This window comes from Pristiophorus japonicus, chromosome 16, assembly GCF_044704955.1.
Source record: "Pristiophorus japonicus isolate sPriJap1 chromosome 16, sPriJap1.hap1, whole genome shotgun sequence".
Taxonomy (NCBI): Eukaryota; Metazoa; Chordata; class Chondrichthyes; family Pristiophoridae; genus Pristiophorus; species Pristiophorus japonicus.
In genome coordinates, this window is record NC_091992.1 from 113,210,723 (window position 1) to 113,221,980 (window position 11,258).

An 11,258-nucleotide genomic window follows, 5' to 3' on the forward strand; every position below is an offset into this window, starting at 1 on the left:
ACTTATGCTTTACCACATCCCATTTAACGCTAGGAGAATTGTTAATTAAGAAGCAAAGGAAAGGAACAAGAAGTATAACTGGGATTTATGTACAATACATTGATATACAAGTCACTTGTATTAACTGAGTACAATATAAACTCCATCTGAGGTTTGACGGCACAGAATTAGGAAAATACATTCGGGGGGGCTTTGATTGTTAAAGCACCTTTCTAAATCTTGTGTTTGAACATCTTTGCCTTGAAATTGTGCAGTGCGAAATTAGTATAAATATGTTTGCAATTTCTTATGAATTTCTTGCCTGCTATTTTAATGAAGGCGTGAAACCATTTCAGGTTTACACCTTTGTTAAAATACTAAACTGAGGAAATTCCAATCAATGTTAATGCCTTTGTCAATAGTTAACAGCATGATTTGGCAACCTTTACATTCGTACTAGGACGCTGAATTGGGTTTATGATGAAAAGCATAACTCAGTAAAGGCAAAGGTAAGATCATTTCCCCCCCCCACCCCTCAGAGTGATTGATTGTATTTCATTGCAACATATTGAAGCTGTGAATTGAGTTAAATCAAGGTGATGATTTTATCTTGCCTGTTGCTTTAGGTGAAGATGAGGAGTTTACATTGAGGCTCATTAATAGGCCTATCTTGGTACTACGAGGAGACCATGGGTTTGTCTGTTACCACAAAAGCTCCAGCACACTTGATGCCAATCGGTCAGTTTATGACGTCTTTCAACTCGCTTTTGAAAATGGAGCCTATCATATTAAAGGTGAGAGCTGGACTCTGATTGACACCTGCACAGATTGCCATGCTTACAAATACTTCAGTATTAAAGTACAGAGAGATCACATTTTTCTAGGAGCTTCTTGACCCTGTGGTCTGGCTTCAAGAGCAGTGGCTGTAAGATGCTTCAACGTGCTAGTATACTTAGGAGGGGCTTCAGCATCCCTCAGCTCAGGGTACAGCATCTCATCTAAACAAAGATTAAGTGGCACTATGTATTCCGTTCTGTAGGCTACTACTGAGAATCTTAAAGTGCCTTTTACTTTGTGGCTTGGTGCAGTCCAAATCCTTGGAGATTGGCTTCAAAATGACCTCCCCAAGGCGCTCTCCCATTTTTACATTTGAGCCATCATATTACAATCTTGACAAAATCTGTGCCGGAGGTAACTGGCTGCCAGTGCAAAGCTAACCCAAAGTGCAATGAGCCGAATGCGCATCATTTTGTGGGATCGGGTAATTTAAATAACTAGCATAAACTCCCAGCAGCGTTTTGGTCTTGCACCAGCAGTGAGCCTAGTGATTGCAGAGTATCTGTCTATAACATTTCAAATTTACAGGGATGTCGCACTTAAAGGTAAGTGGCCGGGTATGTATGTATTTTTAAAGCTTAAAAATACATTTCCAATATTTTCCAGTCTTCCCTCCTTTCCACAAGGAAAGTGTTGAATGTTTAGATCCGTGTAAACAAGGCCTCTGTCGCTTACTTGCTAGATCTTTGGACAGCTAATTGGCTGATTTGTCATGACATTGGTGGCCGTTTGGAAGGATCCAGGGTTTAAACTTTGAATGCAATAGTGACCCTCGTGTCCGCAAGTTGTCTGCAGGTTGGCCTCGATGAGGGACATAGCTTGGTGCCAGCTGCTTTTGTGAAGTGGCAGTACCAAGGATAGGTCTCCTCTTACGTACTCAGGAAGGAAGGGCCACTAATCGCACGTCCTTGGATTAGGACAGGAAGTATTTAACCTATGAGATATAGTCGCACTTTCACCCCTGAATCAGAGATTGTGCTCCAGCTTGAGCACATTATCTAGGTCAACACTCCAGTGCAGCACTGAAGGAGCGCTGCACTGTCTGAAGTGCTGTTTCAGATGAGACATTAAACGGATGCTCTAAAGTAGATTTTAGCTCGGAGCGAGTTCATTCTTCGCCCACCTGCAGCAGCAGGAGACTAGGGTGGTTTAAACTGCCGGGCTTCATTCAAACCTCCACTTCCTGCCCAGAACAGGCAGGGATATGTGCAGAGCAGCAGCCAGCAGGGAAAGATTGAGCGAGCCAAGGACCACCCATCAGCCTCCAGGTAAGTGACAGGGAGGGGATTTCGGGAGAGCCTCATGGGAGCGGAAAAATAATATCCAATATTAGTAACAAATGACCATGAAACTGTTAGATTGTCATAAAAACTGACTGCTTTACTAATGCCTTTCGGTGAGGGAACCTGCAGTCCTTACGTGGTCTCTCCATCACTCCAGTCCCACACCAATGTGGTTGACTCCTAACTGACCTTGCAATGCATCGGGAAGATGGGCCACCACCACCTTCTCGACATGGCCAGACATGGCCAATAAATGCTGGCATTGTCAGCAACGCCCATATCCTGAGAATGGTTAATAATTTGTTTTAAATCTTCCAAGGATTCTACTGCCTAGGCTGATAGACAAAGAATAGGCACTTTAGTGAAAGACTGGAGAAGTGCAGCCACCCATGGAAACAAACAGTTGCATGAATCATAGCTGTTAAAAAAGGAAGGAGAAAAGGAAATAAAACTGGGGAAATGTTAAACGACAACTATCTCTGTACCAATAAACTTGTCGAGAACAAATTCACGATGAAGAACAATGATGTATAATGTACAAAGACATGAAGCCTGACCACATATTGAGGGATGACTGTGTGTGGATGTCTTGTAACTTGGGTGTGTGGACACTAGCTCTGCACCGTCATATTCCTGAACACATGTTCTTTCTTCATAGGCACTGATGGCAAGTTCTGGTACACATCCAGCACCGGGACAATCGGCACTGACAGTGTCATTCCCGAAGACTTTTACTTAGAATTACGAGATCACGGTCGACTGGCGATCAAAGGAAAGAACAAAAAGTACCTGCGAGGAAACCAAGCAGGCACACTGAGGGCAGATGCCGACGAAGTGGACAGTTCAACACTGTGGGAATATTAAAGGATGGACTCAGCCTCAGGAGACCATTTGAATTCCAGCTGTATTCCCTATCAACACCGTGAAGGACATGTAGAGCAAAATCAGAGGACTATCTTCAGAGGTTAATATTAAAATGTTAATTCATGCCCTTTGATAAGAATCCATAATTTCAATTTGTAATCTGAATTATAGAGCCCCTTAAATTCTCATGATATAATCTTTGGGACCTTTTGATGAGGCACTGATTGGCTGATATTCTTGACATCACTGTCTCATTCAAGGACAGATATAAGATCTTTAATGACTTTTGGACTTTATTTTCCATCATTTAATATAGGATAAGATGTTTTCAAACTCACACCAGTTAGGTACGAGCTAATTGTTTTGAAGTTATCAAGAGGATTTGAGGTACTTTTATTTGACCCTTGAATGGATTTGTTATTGCCCAGCATAGTACAAAACGTGGGAACAAGTGATGAGTATTACAGGTTCTATAAACATCCAATTGGTAATACCCTGTAACTGACAGAGATGACAGTTTTATTCAGTGATGATGGCAAATAGAATAAGTCCGGGCTAAATGGGATCTGAGCAGTCTCAAGGTATGATTTTCAGATAAACATACAGTTACTCGGCTGTGGAGGCAGTACTGTGTGCGACAAGGAATTCAGCCAAGATTCCCACTACCGATCCTGATCATTACCCCATAACCCGTGCTGAAATCGGCATGTGTGTGGATCTGAGACTTAGCGGTAATGTTCTCACAGTCAAACATCTGTCATGTGGAATAAAAAAAGCTACTATCAGTAATGGTGACCGTGAAATTACTGGATTGTCATTAAAAACCCATCTGGTTCACTAATGTCCTTTCGGGAAGGAAATCTGCCGTCCTTTCCCGGTCTGGCCTCTATGTGACTCCAGACCCACAGCAATGTGGTTGATGCTTAACTGCCCTCTGAAATGGTGGCTCACCACCACTTTCTCAATTAGGGATGGGCAATAATTGCTGGCCTTGCTGGCAACGCCCACATCCCATGAATGAATAAATTTTTAAAATGCTCACCCATGATAAATGGCCACTTCAGCCAGGCACTGGAGGATTGCCAGTGTCCATTGATTCCCGATAGGGATCTCCACTTTCAGAAGAGCAGAAAACAAAATGTGAGAAAACAAGCAGGAAGTGAGAAAAAGAAACTATTGCCCTTGAGATGGACCAAAGCAATATGTTAAAAGTCTTGCATCTAGTGCACATTTCTTGTATGTCTCATGCTCACTTCCCACAGCACTTACCATGTCGCATTTTGTTATCAAACCCTCCCATTGTTAAAAAGAAAATCCTCCTCTGATCACTATGAGCAATGCCACAGGAGATGTGTCAGTGCTATGACAACTCACAGCAGACTTGATGCATGACCTTTGATTATACTGAACAGACTTCACATTTAAATATATGTGCTCAAAGGTTTTTGTATATTTGTACCTACAATTGAATATGTGGATTGTTCACACACTGAACCTAGTTTGATTCACTTTGTCTTACAGATAACATTGCAACTTGGATTTGTATTATCTGGGTAACAGCTTTCCCCTGGTGAATTTTAATGTAATTTAGTGCATACTATTGTTGAAATCTAGGTCCTGTCATGTTTTATTAGTTAATGGATACAATGTATTTATCTGTCACCCTGTGGAACATTACATTATTACTTTGGGGTTGTTCTTCAGTTTTTGGAGTAATTTGGAACACAAAAATCAAATCATAAAAAACATAATTTTTATTATAAACCACATTTATAATAAAATAGCAACAAATGTGGTGACTGAAGTTTAAAAAAAGGGATTCTGTGGATCATTTTAATGCTTTTACGACATAAACCTATTGCTGTGATCCCCATTCTGGACCATTCCCAGGTGATCACACCGTTTACAGATCCTGTCAGGCTACCAAAAGGGACAAATGGCAAATCAGTCTGTCAGCAGCAAGGAGCTCACTGATGCTTTGCTTCCCGAGGCAAGCACCTTGATCCCTTTCCTCTCGAAAAAATGCAACGGCAGAATTTGAGGGCACGGCAATTCTTCCAACATCCGGTCCCCCCAAAGTCCAGGCAAAATGAACGGTCCCCATGCAGCCATTTAGACTCCCAGGCATAATGCAATACTCCAACCCTTCAATATTCAAGTGAACAGTGCTTAGCAGCACATCAATTTTATTTTAAACCAATCCTATGCCCATGAAGAAGGCAAATATCAAGGATGACTCCTGGGAGACAAAGACTGTCTGCAGGCTAATATCTTCCTTGGGAGACCCATAGCCAGCAAGTGAATGCAGACACAACAAAGCCGTGCATCTACTATACATCAGATTACTGGCATCTTGAAGAGGAAAGTTCCATCCATATTCTCAGGCAATGTTCACTGCTCCACTGTGGGTTAGGGTGCCGTCAATGGCAAAAGGGGCAACTTTCCTATCCTCTGCTTCTAGCAGCAGCACCTTCACTGCTGCATCTGTAAGCCTGGGAATCCGGGATATGAAGATCGGGCGGGAAAATGGAGTTGAAGTCAATGATCAGCCATGATACTGAATGGCGGAGCAGGCACGAAGGGCCGCAGGACCTACTCCTGCTTCTATTTCTTATGTTCTTAACGCTGCTCCATAATAACAGTTCAGAATAGTTTGGAAGGACCTTCCAAAAGTGTTTGTTTTGTTAAAAAAAAAACCCTCTCCTTAAACAGCTATTTCAGGGTTGGATAGTCCAGTCCCAAAGCTGCAAGCTGCCTGTTACCGGTGAATGACCTGACGGCAGTTCACTGTATGTACCTAATGAGGTTCAGCAGTCGTCAGGGTCAGCCATGTGCTACTCTGGTCGGTGAGGAAACCTTCCTCACAACTTCCCATTCTGATCCATAACCAACACGGAAAATCTACCTCACACTCTCGACACACGTCACGTGGGTTAATTGGAAGAACATTTCACAATATTGTTGCTACTAGTCTTGCAAGTGCCAAAATTCACTTTATACGCATTTTAGTTAGGTGATAGCTGATTCTTTTGTGGTACTTGTAGAGTTAATGTACTGAATGATATCGAGGATACATGACTACCACTAATGGTTTCTAATGTACACACAATGAAGCAACATGATCAAGTGACTTTGTTGCTCTTTGGTTATAGTCAGCAGGTTTACACATGGAAGGAATATTCTAAACATTTTGCTGGTCTGGTGTGTGCTATTTATGTATGTAGAAATTTAGGTGCTTTTTAGAGGTAAACCACTTGAACTCATCAGGAATTGCTTTATAGGAATAGGGAAAGTTTTAAATTATCCTGTATTAGGGTATCGGCTTTATTAAAGTAAGTTTGTGCACTTCAAAATAGCAGGTGGTGTCCAAATATTTGTTGAAAGGTATGCTGCAGATGAAGGTCAGCAAAAGATCTGGAAGATTGCAGAAGCCCTCTGTTCCAGCGCTCACAACCGGCCGATGTTACAGTGTCATCCTCCGTTAACTGTTCTACAATTCAGAAAAAATAACAGCCATAATCTGAGGCACACTTGTAAGCACAGCTTGTGAGAAAGTATTTACTGGCAACTTTCTCCATGTAAATCTTTATGGAACATTACGCTTGATTTTAAACGGCAGCTTGTTTAATAGAGCAGGAGAAGAGCGGAGTAAATAAAAACATTCATTGCAATAGTAAAGAAATGAGGTCTGAGCCATGAACTCCGACTGCCTTGCTCCCTGGTCCACTGGAGGGTGGAGCAGTGTGGGTCACAGACTGGTCAATACTTTTGGAGAACGACTGTAATCAGGGCCGGATTAAGGGCCTGATGGGCCTGGGGCAAACTGATCCAAATGGGCCGATAGTTATGTTTGTTCATGTTCATTACTTTACATATATGATTCTGATTCTGAGTATGAAAACATAGGCCAGTATATTCAACAATGAAAGCATATATTCTGCATCAAGTAGGTATATATTCTGGTTCTAGTAAAATTGCAATACTAGATTCCTATACATCTATGCAAATTTTTCTCAATAACATGTGACATAAAACAGGCTAGTACATATTCTGTTCTGTATATCGGTACATTAGTGTATATAGGTACTTCTGTATATAGGTATAAACAAGTGAATCTATTTTCCTCGATCTTATTTTTCCTCTCTTATTGTCTATTCTATTCAACCTATTTGGGAGGCCTTATATTTTTTTTCTACATTTATTTGGTGGGCCTATGTTCTTTGGTGGGCCTGGGGCTGCAGGCCCATCCGCCCCATGGTTAATCCGCCCCGCAGTTAATCCGCCCCTGGCTGTAATAGACATAAATGCAGAACTTATCCTGGAGGAATTACTGCAGCGGGAATCTGGCATTAGTGAGAAGAACCTGGAGGGGAGCTGTGCTGGAAAAGCCAGAGAGTATTTGAGCCATGCAGACCACGGGTTCCCAGGGTCACTACCCAGTCTGTGCTGAGTTGGTTGATTGGTGGTTCACTGCCAGAAGCTCCGTGAAGTTTCAGAAGCATCAATAAACATCAGAGACGCCAAAGAACTCGGGAACCAGCAGAAGTCAATCAAAAGGACCACAGACCCCATCTAAATTGACAGCAAGGCGAACTGTTTCAGGCCAATAGCCAAGCAGAGCTGGATTCACCAAAGTCTCCACACAGTGTGAAGGTTCAGCAATCAGGTACTGTAACAGGGAGCAAGAAAGACAAATGGATCGAGGTACCTTCTTAAAGAGGAGCATGGGCAGGAGATTAAACAGAAAATAGCTAAGAGGTAGAGTTTAAGGGGGCTGTGGAGAAGGACTGAGCAAACACCTGTGTGGAGTAGGTGATAACATAAGAAATAGGAGCAGCAGTAGGCCATATGGCCCCGCGAACCTGCTTCGCCGTTCAATATGATCATGGCTGACCTGATCTTGGGCTCAGCTCCACTTCTCCGCCCGCTCCCCATAACTCTTCACTCCCTTATCATTCAAAAATCTGTCTATCTCCACCTTAAATATGTTCAATGACCCAGCCTCCACAGCTCTCTGGGTAGTGAATTCCACAGATTTAAAATGTAAAAGAAAACATCAGAGGGAAGGACAATTAATAGAGAGCAGCAGATAAAAGTAAAATCAAAAGGGAGCACCTGGGTTAAAAGAAAGTTAAACCAAAGCAGACACTAGAAATCTAACAAGGAAGGGAAACAGATGAGAGAAAGAAACTAAGATAGAGACCTTGAAGTGTATTTGCTGTGGGATGTTCACAAATGAGAGGGCCAGATACAACAGAAGGGCGAAGAGATGCAGAAACTGCGTGTTAATTAGTAAGCTTAAAGATGGAGTTTAGAGAGTACAAGGGTAGATAGAAGCGATGGAATTTTTCAGGGTGACTAGATAGCATTGAATTCAGTAAGTGAGTCATTTCATAGAATCATAGAATGATGCAGCACAGGCCATTTGGCCCATCGTGCCTGAGCCAGCTCTTTCAAAGAGCTTTCCAATTACTCCCGCTCCCCTGAGACGTTCGGGTAAATCATATGATCAGGCTAGTATTCGGCATCAAGAATGGACATTCAGGGACTGGAACTGGGGACCAGCACAATCAGGAACAGTGTTTTCATGGCAAAGAAAGACTTGCACTTATATAGCGTCTTTCACAAAGGAGGAACTGAAGGAAATCCTTATTAGGCGGGAAATTGTGTTAGGGAAATTGATGGGATTGAAGGCCGATAAATCCCTGGGGCCTGATAGTCTGCATCCCAGTGTACTTAAGGAAGTGGCCCTAGAAATAGTGGATGCATTGGTGATCATTTTCCAACAGTCTATCGACTCTGGATCAGTTCCTATGGACTGGAGGGTAGCTAATGTAACAACACTTTTTAAGAAAGGAGGGAGAGAGAAAACAGGTAATTATAGACCGGTTAGCCTGACATCAGTAGTGGGGAAAATGTTGGAATCAATTATTAAAGATGAAATATCAGTGCATTTGGAAAGCAGTGACAGGATCAGTCCAAGTCAGCATGGATTAATGAAAGGGAAATCATGCTTGACAAATCTTCTAGAATTTTTTGAGGATGTAACTAGTAGAGTAGACAAGGGAGAACCAGTGGATGTGGTGTATTTGGACTTTCAAAAGGCTTTTGACAAGGTCCCACACAAGAGATTGGTGTGCAAAATTAAACCACATGGTATTGGGGGTAATGTACTGACGTGGATAGAGAACTGGTTGGCAGACAGGAAGCAGAGAGTCGGGATGAACAGGTCCTTTTCAGAATGGCAGGCAGTGACTAGTGGGGTGCCGCAGGGCTCTGTGCTGGGACCCCAGCTATTTACAATATACATTAATGATTTAGATGTATGGAATTGAGTGTAATATCTCCAAGTTTACACTAAGCTGGGTGGCAGTGTGAGCTGTGAGGAGGATGCTAAGAGGCTGCAAGATGACTTGGACAGGTTTGGTGAGTGGGCAAACGCGTGGCAGATGCAGTATAGTGTAGATAAATGTGAAGTTATCCACTTTGGTGGCAAAAACACGAAGGCAGAATATTATCTGAATAGCGGCAGATTAGGAAAAGGGGAGGTGCAACGAGACCTGGGTGTCATGGTACATCAGTCATTGAAAGTTGGCATGCAGGTACAGCAGGCAGTGAAGAAGGCAAATGGTATGTTGGCCTTCATAGCTAGGGGATTTGAGTATAGGAGCAGGGAGGTCTTACTGCAGTTGTACAGGGCCTTAGTGAGGCCTCACCTGGAATATTTTGTTCAGTTTTGGTCTCCTAACCTGAGGAAGGATGTTCTTCTTAGTAAAGGAGTGCAGCGAAGGTTCACCAGACTGATTCCCGGAATGGCAGGATTGACATATGAGGAGAGACTGGATCGACTGGGCCTGTATTCACTGGAGTTAGAAGGATGAAAGGGGATCTCATAGAAACATATAAAATTCTGACGGGACTGGACAGGTTAGATGCAGGAAGAATGTTCCTGATGTTGGGGAAGTCCAGAGGATAAGGGGTAAGTCATTTAGGACTGAGATGAGGAGAAACTTCTTCACTCAGAGAGTTGTTAACCTGTGGCATTCTCTACCGCAGAGAGTTATTGATGCCAGTTCATTGGATATATTCAAGAGGGAGTTAGATATGGCCCTTACGGCTAAAGGGATCAAGGGGTATGGAGAGAAAGCAGGAAAGGGGTACTGAGGTGAATGATCAGCCATGATCTTATTGAATGGTGGTGCAGGCTCGAAGGGCCGAATGGCCTACTCCTGCACCTAGTTTCTAGGTTTCTATGTTTACAGTTAATGAAGTACTTTTGCAGTGAAGCCACAGTTGTAATGTGGGAAACAAAGGAACAATTGCTGGTGAAGTCAAGGTAATGCATATATTGGATGAATAAAGATTGGTTAAAAAAAAGAGATAGGAAAGAAACCCTTTGAAAAGATTTGAGATGACATTAGTAAACAGATGCCAGACACTGTCCAACATTGCAGAAGTAAAGTGTAATTAGAAAACTAGAGAGCACAAAGTGGACAAAGAGGCAGTTTGCAGGTCACAGAAAGATTCTAATCATAAGCGATTCTTTGGCCTGGAATACATACAGCCATATGTATCACTGGAGAAATACCACCAATGATGTCTCCACAAGATCCTACAAATACCCTGGGAGGACAGACGCACCAACGTTAGTGTCCTTGACCAGGCCAACATCCCCAGCATTGAAGCACTGACCACACTCGATCAGCTCCGCTGGGCAGGCCACATTGTTCGCTTGCCAGACATGAGATTCCCAAAGCAAGCGCTCTACTCGGAATTCTTTCGTAGCAAACGAACTAAAGGTTATGCAGAGGAAACGTTACAAGGCCACCCTCAAAGCCTCCCTGATAAAGTGCAACATCCGCACTGACATCTGGGAGTCCCTGGCCAAAGACCATCCTAAATGGAGGAAGTGCATCCGGGAGGGCGCTGAGCACCTTGAGTCTCATCGCCGAGAGCATGCAGAAACCAAACGCAGGCAGCGGAAAGAGCGTGCGGCAAACCTGTCCCACCCACTCCTTCCCTCAATGATGATCTGACCCACCTGTGACAGGGACTGTGGTTCTCGTTTTGGACTGTTCAGCCATCTAAGGACTTATTTTTAGAGTGGAAGCAAGTCTTCCTTGATTCTGAGGGACTGCTTATGATGATGATGGGCAATACCTACATGGTGCTGAGTGAGTGGTCTACCTGGAGCTCGAGCAGTACACAGGGGACAGGTAGGAACTCAGTGATAGTAGTCCACATAGGAGTAAATGAACTGGAATCTGTTCTGACAGCCAGAAGCTACAATATGGT

General features: G+C 43.1%; 1 protein-coding gene across 1 annotated transcript in view; it reads left to right on the forward strand.

The window, feature by feature from the left end:
* The window catches only part of fscn2b (fascin actin-bundling protein 2b, retinal), a 57,016-nt gene extending 50,699 nt beyond the window's left edge, over positions 1-6,317 (forward strand). The window contains exons 4-5 of the mRNA XM_070857701.1: positions 606-773; positions 2,758-6,317. Of these exons, the coding sequence (XP_070713802.1) occupies positions 606-773; positions 2,758-2,963 (374 nt within the window). The 3' untranslated portion in view covers positions 2,964-6,317. The remainder of the gene's footprint in view (positions 1-605; positions 774-2,757) is intronic.
* Positions 6,318-11,258: the final 4,941 nt, after the last annotated feature.